This window comes from Barbus barbus (assembly GCF_936440315.1).
Source record: "Barbus barbus genome assembly, chromosome: 26".
Classification (NCBI taxonomy): Eukaryota; Metazoa; Chordata; class Actinopteri; order Cypriniformes; family Cyprinidae; genus Barbus; species Barbus barbus.
In genome coordinates this window covers 13,153,409-13,175,222 of record NC_136754.1, presented here as the reverse complement: position 1 = coordinate 13,175,222, position 21,814 = coordinate 13,153,409, and the positions used below count along the sequence as shown (strand labels likewise).

Here is a 21,814-nt window from a genome sequence, read left to right as displayed (position 1 = left end):
AGCTGTGTCAAAAAGCTAATTACCAAATGCCTTGGTTGAAAGAGCACATCAGTGTTAAATCTTGTACTCTACAAAATCAATGCTTTACACATGACTGACAAAAGATAGCTACAATTACCTTTTCTTCTGTTCCTTTACACAGTCCAAAAACAGATAAGAAGCACCGTGGCAAACCATGAATGAGCAACAACAAATGCTTGGTGTTTTATCATCGGCTCTTTACAGAGACCAGTTTTTCTCGGCTTTAAAAACTGAATGAAACCCCCCTGTCTGTGTCAGTGAGCTCCCTGAGGTCCTTTTTAATTAAGCATCACGTCCTGCTTCAGTCCACCATCTCCCACAGAGCATTGCCTTTTAAAACCAGGCTATAATCAGCTAGACTGTTGACATTTGACTTTCTTTTAATTAAATACTAAATTATAATACAAAAAATTAATAGAACAAAGCATTTACTTATCATTGTATGATTTATTTGTTATTGTGTTGTGACTCAGGCAGTATTTTTAAATTACTTGGACTTAGGTTTTTTTTTTAAGGATAAAAAAAGTTATACACTGTGAAATACAGTAACCAAACTTTTACAAATGTTGTATACCATATTTTCTCACAAATTCAACTAACTAACTAACTAACTAAAAAGCATGAGATTGTGATTATTTTGTCCTTTTTAACCCATAAGTGTAATATCAAATATCAAATCATTCAGCAGGTCATATAGAAGATTGAATATTATAGCTACTTTTCACATCACTAGGTTAAAAACATTATAGGCATTATTTTATGGATTTTTATAAATGCAATTTTTGTTTTGTGGTAGGGACTTTGCCATTGATTAGTTTAAAAAAATTAAAGGGAGTGTTATGTTAGATTTCCATTGTGCTGATATTTGACTTCTTGTAAATCAAATACCAAATTATAATACAATAATTAATTAGGAACAAAAAGATTACAGTATTTTAAAACATGGAGACTTGGAGGATCGTTTTTTAAAGAAAAAAGGGTACACTTTACATTAAGGTTCCATTAGTTAATTTTAGTTCATTTTAGCTAACATGAACAATCAACGAACAATATTATTATTACAGTTTTTATTCATCTTTGTTAATGCTACTTAATGAAAATACAGTTGTTCATTGTTAGTCCATGTTAATTCACAGTGCATTAACTAATGTTAACAAGCACAACTTTGGATTTTAATAAGTGATTAGTTAATGCTGAAAGTAACATTAACTAAGATTAATACATGCTGTAGTATTGTTCATTCTTCATTATTAGTTCATTTTAACTAAAGTAGAATGTTGAATAAAGTAAAGTAGTTAACTTATGTTAACTAATGAAACCTTACTGTAAAGTGTTACCGAAAAAGTTATACATTGTAATCTACAGTAAGATAATGTTTCAAAAATTTTTGTCTTAGTCTTACTAAGTCATTTAATCACTTTTTTTTTTTTACATTTATACCAGATTTAAGCCAATCAATCAATGAGACTGTGATTACTGTAACCTTTTTTACCTTTAGAGATTCCTTATTTGAAGTTTTTGTTTTATAGGTTTAACTAATCAAAATTGTTCCCAAAATATTGTACATACAACCCTGTTGGCAATCACTGACCCAAGCAAATCAACTGTTTATCACAAAATCTCAGTTGCTACTCAATTGTCCTTTTGTCCTGTTACTGTAAATATGGATGAATCAACTCTGATCACATGTAGTTTACTCTGCTGCACTCCATAGAAATTATCCTTGCAAATTTTACAGCACTTGAAGGACAAGTTTTAGGTCTTTGCAGATTAAATTAAAATGAACTTGTGTGCATTCAGTCTCATCCTATGTATACAAACCCGCATTAGCCCGCAAGCCTCATGTAGCTGTCATTAGACTGCATTACCCTTTACTGTGCTGATATGGAGCTCTTTGAGAATGAATTTGTGCATTGCAATTGGTTTGAAGGTAAATGAATGAAAGCTATTATTAGTAACTTGCCTGGGGCACTGCAGCACATGTGCCGTTGCTCAAATCAGCAGTTGTTTTGTTCCCGCACTCTCCTCAAAGTATCTTGTCTGCTGCCATTCACTCATACACAGCCATGGACAAATTTACTAATATTTTTACCATACATGGTAGAACTACACTCAAGAGATTATATGTTTACAGAGCTGAAACACATACTGTGTTGCAGTTCATGTGCTCACAAAGGATTCTGATGCAAAAGTGTCACATTCAGTATGTTGTGTTATCAAAATGTAGAGGTTTCACTCTTTCCTTTTGTTGCGATTATTCAGTTTAAGCCTGTTGCTTTCGCGGTGCGCACAAATTTCACCTACACTCCTGCAGATGATGACAATGTCCCCATACCAGGGCACGGGGTTTCTTTTGAAGCTAAAGACTTCCTGCATATCAAAGAGGTCAGTGTGTTCCCAGATCACCTGCACAATCATTACACTGAAATACATCAAATTAAAGGGATAGTTCACCCAAAAATTAAAATTCTGTCATTAATAACTCTCCCTCATGTCGTTCCAAACATCAGAACAGCAGCTCCTGCGTTAGCAGCACCACACATGCGTGGTACTTTCATGAACGTGCTTCGAAGAATGACACAGAAGAGAAGAATGTTGAATAAAGTTGTTATTTTTGTTTTCTTTGCGCACAAAAAGTATTCTCATAGCTTCATAAAATTACGGTTGTACCACTGATGTCAAATGGACTATTTCAACAATGTCCTTACTACCTTTCTGGGCCTTGAACGAGGTAGTTGCAATGTAGGGTCAGAGAGCTCTCAGATTTCATCAAAAATATCTTAATTTGTGTCTCAAAAATGAACAAAGGTCTTACAGGTTTGAAACAGCATGAGGGTGAGTAATTAATGACAGAATTTTCATTTCTGGGTCTCTTTAATGTCAATATAGTCAATGAAGATGGTTTTTAAAATATTGTGTTGTTTTTTGTTGTTTACAGAAATTTAACAATGACTGGTGGATTGGACGGCCTGTGAAGGAAGGGGGAGAGGTTGGTTTTATCCCCAGCCCGGTGAACCTGGAGACGATTCTGATCAGAAGAGAGGTGCAGGCCAGGAAGGCCGCCAAAGCGCTGGCCAAGTAAACAAACCTGATTAATAATGCAGTGTGGAGTCTTCATTTTGTAATCCTTGTATTCTTATTGCATGAATGAATCAGCCATTTAAATGTGCATAAATTGCTGCAAAATTCATTATGTACAATCTGCTTTTTTTTTCTCTTGTTTACAGTAAAGCGGCTAGTGCTGCCAAAGATGATGTGAATGCAAAGAAAGCTGCTCCGCCACAAACAGGTGCACTGACTTCATGTTTCATTATTTGAATTATTATTTTTTTTAATTAGACAAATTACTGAATTTAACCAAATTTGCACATATGTTTCCTTTTATTATCCTTCATTTGTTGTCATCCACTTATCTGGATGAAAAGTATGTATGTGGAACATAAATAATGTTATTTTATGTGTCTGTGTGCAATTCAATTTCTACTTTTTCTCAATTTATCTTTTAGTTCAGCAAGTGAAGAAGAAATCGGTAAGCAAATACATACAGTAATGCTGTGATTATGGCCACACCACACACACATTTATGTTTATATTCAAATACTGCCAGTTTGTTTCAACATATCTTCACCCATTTTCTTTTACTGCAGGGAGAGCAACTGGCTGCATATGATGTTGTGCCTTCCATGCGTCCTGTGGTGCTCATGGGTCCTTCGCTCAAGGGCTATGAGGTGAGGGCCATTTGCTGCTGTCTCCGTATGTGCCATATTCAGTCATTCATCGTCCAAACTCTCTGAGGATCTTAAGCATTAAAGCTTTGAAGGAGCCTGTGGCTCAGAAGACATGAGAATACATTACTCCTAAAATAAAGCTTAAAAAAGTACCATTCTTATTTTAAATGGTCTATAATGTGTCTTATTGCAGAACCTGAGGATTATATTCTTATGTTCTCTTTAGCCACACTTATGCTGTACAAATATGTACTGCCCTCTCCTGTACATAACAGAAACTACAAGTTTATGCAGTATAATTACTGAGTTGCATATTTTCTCCCTTTATTTTAATTTACAGGTTACAGACATGATGCAAAAAGCTCTCTTTGATTTTTTAAAACACAGATTTGAAGGAAGGTATGGTACATGGACTGTTGACTTATTACAAAAGAAGAAATGTGTGTAGTCGATTAGACTGTTGTGACTTTTCTAATATGTAAATCCATTGCTAGAATTACTATCACCCGGGTGACAGCAGATATTGCACTTGCCAAGCGATCGATCCTCAACAACCCCAGCAAGCACACCATAATGGATCGCTCCAACACCCGCTCCAGTTTAGGTATTCACTACTGTTTGTCTGTCTGTATGTCTTTCCATACAAATTACATAATATATTCTAAATGTATTGGCTTGAGATATTAAATAATACATTTAGTTCAGAATCAGAGAGTATAGAAAGAATTTATTGGTCATTGAACCCAAACGTGCATATACTTTACTTTACAGATTTTTAATTAACTGCTTAAGACTGGGATAATAGAGCTTGATGGTGCGCTGCAAAAAAATAAATAAATCTTAATTAGTACTTTTGTCTTAATTTTCTTTAGTGCATTTACTTAAGAAGGAAAACTGCATAAATAAGTAAACTTAAGTCAGTTTATTTGGTTTGATAGATTTCTTAATAACTGTTTGAAAACAAGACAAAATACTGATTAGTAAAACTATTTTTGCAGTGTGTTCAGAAAACAAAAAAATGATCCCACTTACAGAGAAACTCCCACTGCTTTGAAATTGTATTTCTCACAACACTAAAAGTTGTGTATTTTCATTTTAATTATTAAATGGCTGTTTAACATCAGTGGGTGTGTTTTCTCACCAAGTGTGGATCTGAGGTGTGTAGCTAGCTTTGTTAAGGGGATCTGATTGGTTTTCTCCACTCTGTCCCTTGCATTGCTGTCTTACCTCAGATGCCGCGGGTATGTATAACAGCAGTAGCCTCTCCATGTTCCCCAACTCATTCCTGTTGGTGTCATCAGAGCTGCTTTACCTCTTAGAGAACACTATAAGTGTCAAAGTACCCTGATACTTTTAGTAAAGGTCACTGCTTCAAGCTTTGGCTTGTGTTAGACGCGATAACCACAAAATCTCTGCTGACCTTCATAATATGTGTTTATTTTTACTGGTCAAACAAATGCAAGCCAAAGTATTTTAATGTGTATGTATGAGTGAGTTGTGTGCTACTTAATCTGTAATTTTGTCTTGTTTTTCTGAAAAATATATAAACATTCTTTAAAAAAGATAATTTTTGTAAGATAATAAGAATATTTTTTCCTGATATATGTTTAACAAAAGAAAACTTTCTCATTGGAGTAAAAGAAACAAAAGAATGTTTTGATATTTTTACCGATTAAGAAATTTTTTTTTTTAGAGTGTGTTATGAAAGATAATGTTGAGCACCATGCGAGATGATTTTGAACTTGTCCTGTTTTTATCATTAAAGTTTTGCTCACTTTGGGCCAAGAGCAAGTTTTAAACCTTCATTGTTCTGTTACATCCTGTGGGCAAGGAACGTCTCGGTTACGTATGTAACCCTCGTTCCCTGAAGAAGGGAACGGAGACGTCACGTCGGTGACCGACGAATTGGGATCTCGCTTAGAGAGACCAATCCCCTACGAGAGTATCTAAACAAGCCAATGGATATTGGCATGCGATTATTGCATCCAGCTGCCGCTAATCACAGCGTGAGTATAATTAGGCAGCGGGTGCAGCGCATATTCAGGTTTTCGCTGAGGAGCCGAGCCGGTGACCCGGCCGCTCAGCGGTGGTACAGCAGCCGTGGCGACGGGACGTGACGTCTCCGTTCCCTTCTTCAGGGAACGAGGGTTACATACGTAACCGAGACGTTCCCTATCAGTCGGTCACTCCGAGTCACGTCGGTGACCGACGAATTGGGATCCCTACCAAAAGGCCACGGGTACTGCCCCTTCCAGTGTCCTGTGGAAGCCTCCTGAGCCCCTATTTTTTGGCGCAGGTCAGGGCTACCGCAGAAGACCAGCTACTGCTGCCATGGCACTACCCACTCAGTAAGACTGGATAACACTGGGAAAACGTACCCGTTCTAGTTGGAACCGGACGCTACGGAAGCTCGCCCTTCCCGTAGGAGGTTCGGAGCAATTACGCATATGATCAACCTTAGGCGCATATGGAGAATTAGAGGAAATTGCTTTACCTCATGGAGATTGGCAGAAGACCTGCCGGGGAAACACGGGCTCTCAGGCTATACCGTGGACTATACACATATGGGGTCCAAAAAGGCCTTTCATATGGAACCCAGCCCTCTACCGGTTCTCATGGATTCAGCGAGTGAGGGCCTGGCGTCAGATGCTCCGCCACATCTGACTGCCGAGGGGACGGAGGAACTCGACAGGGTCTACAGTACGGACTCTCTGGAGCAGTTTTAGCAAGCCGACCCGAAAAACGGAACCCCTCAGTGCTTCTATCCGTTTGAGGTGAGAACACAGGAGGAAACCGGTTCCACACGAAGGCTATAGAACCTAGCGAACGTGTTAGGGGTCGCCCAGCCCGCAGCTCTACAAATATCTGCCAGCGAGGCGCCACGAGCCAACGCCCAGGAGGATGCAACAGCTCTAGTAGAGTGAGCTCTCAACCTGAACGGGCAGGGCACACCCTGTACCTGATAAGCCAGGGTGATGGCGTCCACTATCCAGTGGGCCATCCTCTGCTTGGAGACGGCCTTCCCCTTCTGCCGGCCTCCGTGACAGACAAAGAGCTGGTCTGAGGTCCTGAAGCTTTGTGTCCTGTCAACGTAGCATCTTAGCGCTCGGATGGGACAAAGCAAAGCAAGGGCTGGGTCTGCCTCCTCCGAGGGCAGCGCCTGCAGGCTCACCACCTGGTCCCTGAAGGGAGTAGTGGGAACCTTGGGCACGTAGCCAGGCCGGGGCCTCAGGATTACCTGGGAGTCAGCCGGCCCGAACTCTAGGCACGAATCGTCGACCGAAAATGCGTGCAGGTCCCCTACCCTCTTGATGGAGGCCAATGCAAGCAGGAGCAGAGTCTTCATTGAAAGAAACTGCAGCTCAACTGACTGCAAAGGCTCAAATGGGGCCTGCTGTAGTGCTTTGAGCACCAGAGACAGGTCCCAAGAGGGTATAGAGGGGGGCCGTGGAGGATTTAACCTTCTCGCCCCCCTAAGGAACCTGATGACCAAGTCATGCTTACCCACCGACTTCCCTTCCACGGGGTCATGGTTGGCAGCAATCGCAGCCACATAGACTTTAAGGGTGGAGGGAGACAGCCTTCGCTCCAACCCCTGCTGCAAAAAGGAAAGCACGACTCTGATCGGGCAGTTTCGGGGGTCTTCTCGGTGAGAAGAACACCACTCGACGAACAGGTTCCATTTCAAGGCGTAGGCCTGTCTCGTGGACGGCGCTCTAGCCGAAGTGATGGTGTCAACTACCCCTTGGGGTAGGTCACCTAGAACCTCCGCGTCCCGTCCAGGGACCAGACATGTAGCTTCCAGAGGTCTGGACGCGGGTGCCATAAGGTGCCCCGTCTCTGAGTCAGTAGATCCTTCCTCAGAGGAATCTGCCAAGGAGGGGCTGTCACGAGGAGCATTAGTTCTGAGAACCAAGTCCGAGTGGGCCAGTACGGCGCCACGAGCAGGACCTGCTCCTCGTCCTCCCTGATCTTGCATATTGTTTGTGCGAGAAGGCTCACTGGGGGAAATGCATACTTGCGAAGGCCCCGCGGCCAGCTGTGTGCCAGTGCATCCGTGCCGAGTGTTCCCTCGGTCAGGGAGTAAAACATCTGGCAATGAGAGGTCTCTAGAGAAGCAAACAGGTCTACCTGAGCGGGTCCAAAACGTCTCCAAATCAGCTGGACCGTCTGGGGATGGAGTCTCCACTCTCCGGGGAGCGCAGCTCGTGACAGCTCGTCGGCTGCCCGGTTGAGCAAGCCCGGAATATGAATGGCACGAAGCGACCTCAGATGCTTCTGACTCCAGAGGAGGAGGTGGCGGGCGAGTTGCGACATGCGACGGGAGCGCAGACCACCTTGTCGGTTGATGTACGCAACGGTCGCAGTGTTGTCCGTGCGGACCAGTACGTGTTTGCCTCGTAAGCGCCTTCTGAGACGGATCAAGGCCAGACGTACCGCTAGCAACTCTAGGCAATTGATGTGCCAGTGCAGTTGGGGGCCCGTCCAAACCCCCGACACTGCAAGCCCGTCGAACGTGGCACCCCAGCCGGTGGTGGAGGCATCCGTGAAAACCACAGCATGCCTGGAGACCTGTTCCAGGGGCACTCCTGCCCGCAGAAACGAAAGGTTTGACCACGGGGTGAGGGTTCGGCGACAGGCCGGTGTGACTTGGACCCGGTGAGTGCCGCGTTGCCACGCCCACCTCGGGACTCGGCCATGGAGCCAGTGTTGAAGCGGCCTCATATGAAGCAGCCCCAGCGGCGTGACTGCCGCTGCAGCTGCCATATGCCCCAGGAGCCTCTGAAATTGTTTCAGTGGGGCCGCTGTCCTGCTCTTGAACGCATTCAAGCAGTTCAACACCGACTGAGCACGTTCCTGCGTGAGGCGTGCTGTCTGACTGACCGAATCCAACTCCATACCGAGAAAAGAGATCCTCTGCGTCGGGGAGAGTTTGCTCTTTTCCCAGTTGACCCGAAGGCCCAACTGGCTGAGGTGTGAGAGCACCAAATCCCTGTGTTCGCACAACTGGTCCTGAGACTGAGCCAGTATGAGCCAGTCGTCCAGGTAGTTGAGAATACGAACGCCCTGTTCTCTCATGGGAACTAGGGCTGCCTCCGCAACTTTCGTGAAGACACGGGGCGACAGGGACAGCCCGAAGGGCAGGACCTTGTACTGATATGCCCGTCCTTCGAACGCAAACCGCAGGAATGGCCTGTGGCGCGGAAGGATCGACACATGGAAGTACGCGTCCTTCAGGTCGATCGCTGCAAACCAATCTCGGGGACGGACGCACCCGAAGATGCGTTTCTGCGTGAGCATCTTGAACGGAAGCTTGTGAAGAGCCCGGTTCAAGAGACGCAGATCCAAGATCGGTCTCAACCCACCGCCTTTCTTGGGTACAATGAAGTAGGGGCTGTAAAACCCCGACCTCATATCGGCTGGAGGGACCGGCTCTATCGCATCCTTCGCCAGTAGGACTGCGATCTCCGCGCGCAAGACAGGAGCATCTAACGCTTTCACTGACGTGAAGTGGACGCCCCTGAACTTGGGAGGACGCCGGGCGAACTGAATCGCATAGCCGAGTCTGATGGTCTGGCGGAGCCAACGAGACAGACTGGGAAGCCCTAACCAGGCCCCCAGAAACCGTACAAGTGGCACCAGCGGGACCACTGACGTACCCGCGGCGGGGCAGCGAGGAGAAACGCAGGGACCGTGCTCGGGCGTCTCTTTGCCGGTCCGAAGCAGGGTCAGCGTGTGTGGAACACCAACCTGCGTTTTGGCAGAGGGTGCGTGGGTAGTACGGTTGACCGCACTCCCGAACCGCCCACAGCTGCTCACTGGCGAGAGAGGCGGGATAGTGTGGATCAAGACTGACTCGTCCACAACTTCCCGTCCCCTCGGGGGACCCAGAGATAGAGGAAACTGCTCTTTTGTCGAGTTTTTGGGTGCCACTGACCGAGAGGTCAGTGGCGGGGAAAAAAGAAACAAAAGATTCTCCGCCCGGCCCTCCTCCGGGGGAGGGAGTGGTGCGTTCACCATCTCCCGAAGAGCATCCCCCCCCATCTCCGGGTCGCCCGTCTCAGGGCCGCTTGCTCTTACGCTTACCACCAGGTTTGGCGGGGGCCTGGACGGGCGGGGCGGCTGCCCTGCGGCCGGCTCCACGGCGCTGCTTTGCTGGAGGCTGCTGCGTTTGCAGCGCGGGAGCGGGGGCGGCGGCAGGCGGCCGCCCTCGGCGACGAGCAGGCTGAGGCGCTGCCACCGGCGGCCGGGTGGAAGCAGCAGCTGCACGCCGGGGCAGGATGTGCCTGATGGCCTCAGTCTGTCTCTGTGCAGCGGAGAACTGCTGGGCAAAGTTCTCCACTGTGTCGCCGAAAAGGCCGGCCTGGGACAGAGGGGCGTTCAAGAACTGTCTCTTTTCTGCCTCCCTCATGTCCGCCAGACACAGCCAGAGATGGCGCTCCTGGACCACCATAGTGGACATCGCACGGCCCAGAGACCGCGCCGTAACCTTCGTCGCCCGTAGCGCGAGGTCCGTGGCGGTACGAAGTTCTCTGAGAACTTCTGGGTCGTGACCACCCTCGTGCAGGTCTCTCAGTGCCTTAGCCTGATGGACCTGCAACAACGCCATAGCGTGTAAGGCGGAAGCAGCTTCGCCACAAGCCGTATACGCACTGCCGGTCAGGGCCGACGAGTGCCTACAGGCCTGGGAGGGGAGCAACGGAACCCCACGCCAAGTGGTAGCAGTAGTTGGACACAGTTGCATCGCAACTGACCGCTCCACCGGCGGGATGCCCGCATACCCCCGCGCTACCCCACCATCAAGGGTGGTGAGGGAGGACGAACCACCAGACCGGTTTCGGGCAGTAAAAGGTGCCTTCCATGATCTAGTGAGCTCATCATGCACCTCCGGGAAGAAAGGCACCGGGGTGGGGCCCTGAGAACCAGCGCGAGCCACCCCGAGAAACCAATCGTCCAACCTAGAGGGTTCGGGACGCGGTGGAGGATTCCACTCGAGCCCGACCCTTTCGGCGGCCCGGGCAAGCATAGCCACCATCTCTGGATCCGAATCCGGAACCGCTGACCACCCAGAGGGTGGCAACGGTGCCGAATCATCATCTCCAGAGAGGGCAGACTCACCCTCCGATGCAGCGATTGACATCTGGTCACTGAGGGGAGCACCAAAGGATACAGCTGGTACTCCATGAGAGGGTCCAGCATGCTCCCTTGGCAGCTCCACAGGCTGCGAAGTGCCGGTGGCAGGAAGGACCCCCCCCTGAGGGGAATTCCTCACTGTCACCGTAAGACCAGTCCGGCCACTGTCAGAGGTAGTGGTCCCCCGGCTGCCGCCAGGGGGAGCCCTAGATCTAGGCAGGGGCACGGGCACTCCGCCCCTTTGCAGGAAACGGAGCCTGGTCCGCAACTCCGCGATGTTCATACTCCCGCAGTGAGAGCATGACTCATCCACGAAAGCTGCCTCAGCGTGATCAAAGCCCAGACACGAGAGGCAACGATCGTGACCATCACCCGGCGCCAGGTAACGACCGCATCCAGAAACGCACGGGTGGAAAGGCATCTTGAAAAAGACGCGTCTTTAAAAAGACGTTCCACCCGTGAATGCTCTTTCAGAGAAAAGCACTCTTTTAGTGTGCTGAAGCGCACAGGGGAGATGGCCGCTTGCAGCACGATCAGAGGGTAGTGCAATCCGATGTGCGCAACCCACTCGACAAAGGGAGACCACCACCGCTGACGCGCCGTCACACCAACACACTGACTTGCAGACACTTTGAAGATTTGGTCAGGAGCAGAACGAAGAACGCTCGGCTCCGAAGCGAAAAGCTGAATATGCGCTGCACCCGCTGCCTAATTATACTCACGCTGTGATTAGCGGCAGCTGGATGCAATAATCGCATGCCAATATCCATTGGCTTGTTTAGATACTCTCGTAGGGGATTGGTCTCTCTAAGCGAGATCCCAATTCGTCGGTCACCGACGTGACTCGGAGTGACCGACTGATAGGGAACTGTTCTGTCAGCATATTTTGATCATCTCTATTTTCATTGACATTTTGCATGAACTGTGTATGGAATGCATTTAGTTTTGAAGATGAGACTTTTACTTTTATATGCCCTTTTATATATATATATACTTCATGAGCTTTTATATATATATATATATATATATATATATATATATATATATATATACTTCAAAAAGCTTTTCTTCTTGATCGTTTTTTGATGTTCTTCTTAAGTATAATAGAGGAATTGGACATAAAAAGCTTCCCATTACATTTGAACTGCTTTTGGCTACACTTCAGCAGATTTGTACTTTGCTAGAATAATATTTTTGAAGATGCCATATAAGGGTTTTAGGTTGACTAGTCTCATTTATTTCTTAATCTGCCCCTACAGCCCAAATCCAAGGAGAGGTTGAGAGGATTTTTGAATTAGCACGCAGTCTACAGCTCGTGGTTTTGGATGCCGACACCATTAATCATCCTCTCCAACTAAGCAAGACCTCCTTGGCCCCGATCCTGGTGTATGTCAAGATTTCATCACCCAAGGTCAGAAACTGTGTTCACGGAACTCGCACACATTCTTTCAATAGTCATTTGTTTACTGATGAAATAAACTGATTAAACATTACCGTTCATTTTAAATGTCTTTACTGTGACTTCTGATCAAGTAGTATGTTCTGGGTGAGTTAAATGCTTTTTGTTTTCATTTTAAATTATGTTTTTATTAATGCACATTGTTAATTTAATTTGTATACATGGTTGTATTTGTACCATAGCTTTTCAACTACATTCTGCCAATATTAACCTCAAAGCAATTCCAAATTCAAAATTTGTTTATTCCAAAACAGGACTTATTAAGTGTGGAGAATTATGTTCAACACTTAGGAATTAAATAATGTTCAATACTTAGTCATCAGTTAAATAGCTATTCAGTCATCAGAAATAAATTAATTTAACTTTCATTCATTATTCTAACCATTTCCAGCTGGTCTATGCCATTTCCCTAGTCTGCAAAATATTAAAAGTATTATTTGCTAGTATGTTCATGTGTAGCATTTGTTGCTAATAGATGGTATAAAAAATGACTTCAGCCACTAGGAGGCAGACACAAGATTATTCTGTATCTAATGTGGTACTATATCAACTTGTTTGATAAACTTGTCACTTTTCTGATAACTGCAAATATCTTTCAAAGTGCACCATATCATTCAAAATGATAAATATCTGTCATATGAATAAGATCTATCTGTCTGTCACTAGTCTACACAAAGCATGGTTTCATTCATTGTCCAAAAGCTTTTTGAATGTGCAGCCATTACATTTACATAGGAAACGCAAGTTTGAGAGAAGACCGGCTGCACAAAAACACAAACCTTTCTCTTGTGACCCAGCGTGACCCAGCGTGACCTAACGTCCACTGTTCTTTCACCCCCTATGCCTCCCACTCATCCTTCCTGTCCCTTTTTCCTTCCTCTTTTCATCTGCTGTTCAGGTTCTGACAAGATTGATAAAGACCAGGGGCAAATCTCAGACTAAACATTTGAATGTTCAGATGGTGGCCGCAGACAAACTGGCCCAGTGTCCCAATGTAAGTTTGCCCTCTCTAAATACTTAAATACATACTAAAGATGTTAAAATGTTTTCCATATGACTGCAAAAGACCCTTTTTAAAAATAGTTTAGAAAGAGAAAAGGAATAGTTCACCCAAAAATTTGCAGAAAATTTACTCAGGCCATCCAAGATGTAGATGAGTTTGTTTGTTTGGATTTGGAGAAATTTAGCATTACATCACTTCCTCACCACTGGATCCCCTGCAGTGAATGGGTGCCGTCAGAATGAGAGTCCAAACAGCTGAGAAAAACATCACAATAATCCACAAATAATCCACACGTCTCCAGTCCATAAATGAATGTCTTGAGAAGCGAAACGCTGCCTGTTTGTAATAAACAAATCCAGACAATTTTAACATCAAACCGTTGCTTCCAGCTAAAATCGGATTCAGTTGTCTTATCTTACTCAGAAGAGAAATATGCACAGATGTGCAATATTTACAAGTGAAAACGGTCCCAAACAATTCTAAACAAAACTGTCAGCAAATTCTCTTTTTTGGGTGATCTATTCCTCTAACTTTACATAATGTCCTATAGGAATGAATTGGAAGTTTTCTTGATAAGCTCTATTTTCATGTGGATTGGTTAATAATATTTTAAGGCATAGTGGTCAATTAATCATGATACAAAATGTCACCTTGTTTTGCACTTGATATATTACCTCTGATAAACTTAGAGTCTGTTTCTTTAAAAAATCAATATGACCACCCAAATCTTGAACCTCTTTGATGGCCTCCTTTTAACACTGCCCTTATTTCTAATCCAAGTCTAGCCGGAGGGCTTAATCACAAACTGTCTTGATCTGATTATCAAGAGACTGTTATTTTTACACTGAATCATGTTGTAGGGCAGTTGACATAGATTAGCCTCCCAGCATTATCCTGTGTTATATGCTTCATTTCTCTGTCACTTATACTTACACTTTTTGTGACGTCACTATTGGTCTCTCTCACAGGAGCTGTTCGATGTCATCTTGGATGAGAACCAGCTGTCAGATGCCTGTGAACACATCGCTGATTACTTGGAAGCCTATTGGAAAGCCACACACCCTCCTGAAATGGAGCCTCCCAACCCCATGCTGGAGAAACTGGCAGAAAACACACTCCCCACCAGCCCCACACCTGCTAAGGTACTGGACACACCGAGAAACTCAGGAGATGGAGTACTGAGACTGAACATTTACAGACAGAGCCTGTGGATTTTTAGGAGTGAACTAAAACAAATCAAGCAATGCTCTTTAGACGTGTTTTCTGACACTCGCTAGGTAAATTTGTTCAAAGATAGTAAATATACACTCACCTAAAGGATTATTAGGAACACCATACTAATACTGTGTTTGACCCCCTTTCGCCTTCAGAACTGCCTTAATTCTACGTGGCATTGATTCAACAAGGTGCTGAAAGCATTCTTTAGAAATGTTGGCCCATATTGATAGGATAGCATCTTGCAGTTGATGGAGATTTGTGGGATGCACATCCAGGGCACGAAGCTCCCGTTCCACCACATCCCAAAGATGCTCTATTGGTTTGAGATCTGGTGACTGTGGGGGCCATTTTAGTACAGTGAACTCATTGTCATGTTCAAGAAACCAATTTGAAATGATTCGAGCTTTGTGACATGGTGCATTATCCTGCTGGAAGTAGCCATCAGAGGATGGGTACATGGGGGTCATAAAGGGATGGACATGGTCAGAAACAATGCTCAGGTAGGCCGTGGCATTTAAACGATGCCCAATTGGCACTAAGGGGCCTAAAGTGTGCCAAGAAAACATCCCCCACACTATTACACCACCACCACCAGCCTGCACAGTGGTAACAAGGCATGATGGATCCATGTTCTCATTCTGTTTACGCCAAATTCTGACTCTACCATCTGAATGTCTCAACAGAAATCGAGACTCATCAGACCAGGCAACATTTTTCCAGTCTTCAACCGTCCAATTTTGGTGAGCTCGTGCAAATTGTAGCCTCTTTTTCCTATTTGTAGTGGAGATGAGTGGTACCCGGTGGGGTCTTCTGCTGTTGTAGCCCATCCGCCTCAAGGTTGTGCGTGTTGTGGCTTCACAAATGCTTTGCTGCATACCTCGGTTGTAACGAGTGGTTATTTCAGTCAAAGTTGCTCTTCTATCAGCCTGAATCAGTCGGCCCATTCTCCTCTGACCTCTAGCATCAACAAGGCATTTTCGCCCACAGGACTGCCGCATACTGGATGTTTTTCCCTTTTCACACCATTCTTTGTAAACCCTAGAAATGGTTGTGCGTGAAAATCCCAGTAACTGAGCAGATTGTGAAATACTCAGACCGGCCCGTCTGGCACCAACAACCATGCCACGCTCAAAATTGCTTAAATCACCTTTCTTTCCCATTTTGACATTCAGTTTGGAGTTCAGGAGATTGTCTTGAGCAGGACCACAAAGCATTGAAGCAACTGCCATGTGATTGGTTGATTAGATAATTGCATTAATGAGAAATTTAACAGGTGTTCCTAATAATCCTTTAGGTGAGTGTACATATGGTGGTTCAAATGTTTGGGGTCGGTATGATTTGTAAATGTTTTTGAATGAGTCTCTTAAGCTCACCAAGGCTACATTTATTTGAATTTTCACAAAATACAGTTTAGACAGTAATGTTGTGAAATATTGCTATTTAAATCATTTTCTATTTGAATATAGTTTATGTAATGTAATGTATTCCTGTGATGGCGAAGCTGATATTTATCAACCATTACTTCAGTCTTCAGTGTTACATGATCCTTCAGAAATCATTCTAATATGCTGATTTGCTGCTCAAGATACATTTCTTATGATTATCAATGGGAAAGCAGCTTAATTTGGTTTTTTGTGGAAATCTTGATACAATTTTTGGTCACACTTCAAGGTCCAATTCTCCCTATTAACAAACCATTAACTACGACCTTTGGCTCAATAAACTAATTTTCTGCTTATTAATAGTCAGTAAGGTAGTTGTTAAGTTAAGGAATTGGGTAGGATTAGGGATGTAGAATATGGTCTTGCAGAATATGCTTTATAACTGTTAATAAACAGCCAATATGTTAATAATAGGCATGCTAATATGCAATTAGTTAATGGTGAGAATTGGTCCCTATAGTAAAGTGTAACACTTTTTTTCCCTCAAAATTCTTTAAAGAGAAAAAAGTTGAAAAGAACAGCAGTTACTTGAATTAGAAATCTTTTGTAACATGATTAATGCATTCTTGCCTGCATTCTTTTGTGAACATCCTAAATTACAACTGTTTGGAAACATCTGCAGGCTCCATAAAGTCTGAAATTTTGCTTAGTGGTGTGTCATTCTGTGACATTTTCAATTTCCTTCCCACCTCTTACTGAACTTTCTTGGACATTTAAAGAAGACTTGAGCTTTAAGGACCTTCACTGAGTGAGATGGTGGTCTCTGAGGTAAAATGCCTATAGTGTCAGTACCTACTAGCTTGTCCTACTTCTTAGTATTCATAGTATTAATAATAGCCTATCTTACGTAGGTGTTATAAGTAAACTTTATAATAGGGTGGAAGTGCCACGTTTGTAGTTCTTGTAGCTTCTTTGGTTATTTCCTTCAGCAGCATCATGGGTAATGTAGTTTTTCACTAGGATTTTTGCAGTTAAGCATGATTATTGAAAAAATAAGATGACATAATGAGGGCTTCCGACTTCAACAAAAGCATGTTCCTCTGATTAACGAACTTGTAGCTCACAGTAGGTCTGCCTGTAAAGGTTTAAAAGTTATCAGTTCCCCCATAGAGAAAATGAATGGGATTTTTACTTCTGGAGCCCAAATGCTGCACTTTATTTTGGTCTGTTTCCGTTCCAAAGCTAACAGACATGGACTAGAAGCCACAAAACTCTAATTGCATGTCATGTATCTCATATACAGGATGAACAGAAAAGCAAGAAGACGGCCGCCACCAAGAGAAAAGGATCTCAAGAGCACCAGCAGGAGCATCAGCCCCAGGCTCAGGAGACGAGAGAGGAGGAGGAGGAGGAAGAAGAGGAAGTGCAGGAGGAGGCAGAGGAGGAGGAGAGGCTCCTTCGTAGTGAGCCAAAGAGACACAGCCATCATCATCACCACCATCACCACCACCACCACCGCTCCAGCACCAGCCGACCAACAGAGCCCCACAACAAACACCAGCACCACGTGCGCCACCAGCAGCCCGCCGACATGGAGCTGCTTCCTGCTAAAGATGCTTCATATGTGGAGTCCCGGAGCAGGCGCATGCTCCCGGTCGAGGGCGACCCGGACCAAACCGAGCTCTACCACAATAGGACTACAACTCAAAGGGACCATAACCACCACCATCACAACCACCACCACCGGCATCACCACCACCGCCGCGGGACCACAGACGTTCAGCCGGATTATGCCCACCACGGGCAGCAGGACTACGAGCTGGAGCACAATGAGCACAACAGGCAACAGAGACAGTCGAGCCAGCTGCGCTCGCACAAACAATCGCACCACTACCCTCAATCGCACCACAATCACTATCACTACCAGGGACGGGAGCGGGACAGGGAGAGGGACAGGTGCGTCGAGACAGAGGAGTGGACTGAAGACATGTACATTCATCGCTGAGATGGACGTTGTTTTAATGCTGCTATGTGAAATGCTGGCTACCGTGTACTCAGGACAACATGGTTTCTCTTTCTTTATCCATTCTGCTGCGTTATCACCTGCTCTGGTCCACATCTATTTTCCTTGATTTTCAGTTTGCATTCAAATAATTCTGTGTTCCTTTGGCTTTATATTCATGTCTTGCTATCAGGGCTTGACTGGTCACGTCTTATACTGCTATGCTCTTAACCATGTTTATTTGTCCTTGAGAAAGATAACTGGATTTTTTTTCCTTCTGATTTTTTGTCAGTTGGCCTTTTGTAGAACATGCTGCTACACTAGTGGTAGATATGAAAATATTAAGAATATAATAAGGGACAAGCCACACAAAAATATTAATTTGCATTCACATTGTGCTGCTGTTGGCTGCATGAAATTTAGGCACACGCTCACTTGGGCTTTTCACCTCAAGGATTGGAAGGTCTGTTTTTTACCGACATTTAAACAATGACAGTAATGACAGTCTAGTCTAGTAATTTTTTATGAATTTTTGCCACCTTATTTTTAACATAAGAGTGCTGCCATTTATAATTGATTTGTGCAAGGCTTCTGGGGTCATTCGCTTACAGATATTTTAGCTGCACAAAAACAATCCATTATGCTGCTTTGTTATCATAGTATTTTAATTGATCAAAATCATAAATGCGCTGATTTGTATTTCAAAGAAATTTTAATTTAAATGTTTATTTTATTACACTTTTTTAGTTTTAGTTATTTACCCATCTCGCCTACTGAATCAGAAGTCTTGCACATTTACATAAAAATGCTAAAAAAAAATAAGGTGGATATTTTGGATGTTAAAATATTTTCTGTTGTGCTCGTTTAAAACACAGAAACAATTTGTAGGTTGATTCAGCTGAAAAGTATAAACATCGTTGCTCTGTGGCACAACACAAAAAATAAAGTATTTGACCATCTCAACCAGCCTGACAGCAACAGCTGTCATAAATTTGCCAGACCTATGTCAGCTAGGGGGAGGGTTCAAGGCACCTGTCTGAAAAATCATTATGAAGTTTTATAATTCCATTTAGTGACACTACTAAGAGCAGTTTTAATGTCAGCATAAATGACTGTTTGCAACCTATTTTCCATAATCTGACATCTCAGAAGGACACAGAATATTCAGTGAGATTCAAAGCAGAATATTTATTTTCATGTTGGCTTTAATGTATGCAAAGTTCAGAGTTTAGTTTGGCCTGGTTTTGTAGATCCTAAAATCTATCCAGATTTTATTCAGTAAATTTCATACAAAGGATCATTTGTGTCAATACAAAGACCTAAGCTGATCATATCAACTCTGGAGCCATACTATGTGTTATTTGCTCATGCATAATTATTTCAAATGAACACTTTTAATGTTTATGAACACAGTTTCATAATTTATAATATATACAATGAGATCATTTTAGCCAACCAGCTGCATGTATTTATGATTTTCAAAATGTTTGTTTAAATGGATATATATATTTTTTTCTTAATCATTACTTTCATCTTCATAAAATACAAAGGCACACTCAAATGTCCTGAGAATAAAATAGTACAATGATTCAGAAAATACCTATTTTATTACAGCAGCATGATAAAAGATTTGTTTCCAGTTTTGTTAGAAATGAAAAGAGGAAGATGGCAATGATCTCTGATCTGTTCATATTCTCAGCGCATCTGGAATCATGACATTTATTTATACTTGATACCTTTATGTTTCCTGAGTACTCCATGCATTAGTTTGTGACGACACTCTAGCTTGAAAATTGTTTCTATGCATTTGTATATACCTCATAAATGCCTTTGTAGATACTGGACTGATAAAACTGAGTACAGATACTGCTGCACTGTAATATAGATCTACTTCTGTATTCAGTTGGTCTGACTGTATATTGTCTTTGAAATGTTCTCCTAAACAAATAATGCACACGTACGATTTACCATTTGATGTTTTCGTGCATTGTTTTCCCAGATGTGGCTCTCATTGTGCATTCACCTCACTATGTATTATAGTAACACTTTACAGTAAGGTTCAATTTGTTAATATTAGTTAACTACATTAGTTAACATTAACAATGAAAAATACTTCTAAAGCATTTTTTTTCGTTCATTTCAGCTTTTGATTTTAATAATGTGAAAGTTTTTTCTCTTTTATATGATTTGTTTATGCATTAACTAATAGGTCCATATTGTAACATTGTCAATATTTTGAAGGAATTTGAGAGCCCAGATTTTCAGAAACTAAAAATGGAAAAGTTAAATAGTAGTCACTCAAAATGCAGCCATGTCCGCTGACCTTTACACGTCATCTTATCCTGTTTTTTGGCACTGCACAATTTTTGCATGCTTAAACTAATTTGCACTGCACAGTAATTGATGGTTTGCTCAAAAACAGTGTATCCATCAAAGTGTAAATATTTATTTAGAGACTGTTCTTATTCAGCTTATGCACAAACTTCTAAAAACTCAAAGACAGTCTGAAAACCCTTAAAAACAACTATACAAAACAATTGCAATAGCATATTAAATCAGTGATTCTTGGCGATTCTTTGAAATATGTAATTCTTACTGCTCAATTGCACCATTCTGCAAGTTGGATATTTTTGGCATAATGAGTGCTTAACTTATAATTAACAACTGCCGAGTCTGCATGGCTACGTTTCTTCTAACATAAAATATTTTCTACCCAAATCAATATTTGGTGAGTAGCCATGTAAAACAGGATAACGCACAGCCATTATCGCAAAATAAACCTGATGAGCCCTGTCATAGTTTTTTTTTTTTTTTTTTTTTACGATAATAATCGACTGACCATCTCTTACATATAGTATATACACAATTGGACATTATAAACAGTTCTATTCAGCGATCTCAATGTCGCCAATCAAGGATTTATATTTACTATCTGAATAAGCAGCATCCCTGTTATTATACACGGGATTTTCAAATGTAGGCAATAACTGTCTTTTTGAATTTCTGTAGTACAAGAAAGCTAGAGCTCCCAATATGCCAATCACTACAATACTCAAGAACACAGCCAAACCCGTATTGACCTTGTGAGGTTCAGGACCTGTGAAGAAATAAGAGATGAAAATAAGAGAAACTATCTAGTGTGAAACTGTGATATGCACATTACATCGAACTGCAGTTTTATTACATAACATGCACATCTGAGAATCAGTCTATTTTAAAGTAGAGAGGTTGCTGTTTTCTTGACATAAAATTAGATTTTTTAATATTTCTTGACAAAAAAAAAAAAAGTGCAAGTGAAGTCATTAAGTATATTACCTTCTTGCGGGGCCTTAGTGGTAGGACTTATTACTGCAGAAAAAAAAAGAATAAAAAAAAAAATCAAGTCTTTTTTTTTTTAAACATATAACGTCTGACAAATAGATTGATCATGTAATGTTGGTGATTTGTTTCCCCTTTACTCTAAACATTCATATTAAGTATATCTATTGATCAGGACCAAAATGATTTTTGGTGAGACCATTTGTCACAAGTTTTACTCCAATTAATAGATTTTTTTGTCTACCCTAAAATATAAATTTTTGAATATAGGGTAAATTCTCACAAAATGTGGACCTGGCGTTATTTGACAAGAATATTGTGGCGAGGGGGGCGTGGTTCAGCGGAGTCGGCAGCGGGAGAGAGCATTGGGAGACGAGCGGTGAGTCAAGTGCAAAATGATGAACACCTGTGTCTGATTGCAGTGATTGGCGTGGAGAGACCGAATAAGAAGCCTCCGACAGCGACAGACGGGAGAGAGAGCCGGACGGGAAGGAGACTCGGACTGTGATAAGCTGGTTTTAACTGGGCGAACCCGGGAAACTGTCCCAC

At 42.9% G+C, this 21,814-nt stretch overlaps 2 protein-coding genes across 2 annotated transcripts in view; one reads left to right on the top strand and one right to left on the bottom strand.

Moving 5' to 3' along the window:
- cacnb2b (calcium channel, voltage-dependent, beta 2b) overlaps window positions 1-19,362 on the top strand; it is a 26,739-nt gene extending 7,377 nt beyond the window's left edge. Inside the window, exons 3-13 of the mRNA XM_079379815.1 lie at window positions 2,284-2,406; window positions 2,960-3,099; window positions 3,249-3,310; window positions 3,528-3,550; window positions 3,669-3,749; window positions 4,090-4,148; window positions 4,244-4,353; window positions 12,143-12,294; window positions 13,241-13,336; window positions 14,314-14,487; window positions 17,249-19,362. Coding sequence (XP_079235941.1) covers window positions 2,284-2,406; window positions 2,960-3,099; window positions 3,249-3,310; window positions 3,528-3,550; window positions 3,669-3,749; window positions 4,090-4,148; window positions 4,244-4,353; window positions 12,143-12,294; window positions 13,241-13,336; window positions 14,314-14,487; window positions 17,249-17,950 — 1,722 coding nt within the window. The 3' untranslated portion in view covers window positions 17,951-19,362. The remainder of the gene's footprint in view (window positions 1-2,283; window positions 2,407-2,959; window positions 3,100-3,248; window positions 3,311-3,527; window positions 3,551-3,668; window positions 3,750-4,089; window positions 4,149-4,243; window positions 4,354-12,142; window positions 12,295-13,240; window positions 13,337-14,313; window positions 14,488-17,248) is intronic.
- Window positions 19,123-21,814, bottom strand: part of LOC306846430 (macrophage mannose receptor 1-like) — an 18,445-nt gene continuing 15,753 nt past the window's right edge. Inside the window, exons 30-31 of the mRNA XM_079379814.1 lie at window positions 21,263-21,295; window positions 19,123-21,044 (exon numbers count right to left, since the gene is read on the bottom strand). Coding sequence (XP_079235940.1) covers window positions 20,833-21,044; window positions 21,263-21,295 — 245 coding nt within the window. The 3' untranslated portion in view covers window positions 19,123-20,832. The remainder of the gene's footprint in view (window positions 21,045-21,262; window positions 21,296-21,814) is intronic.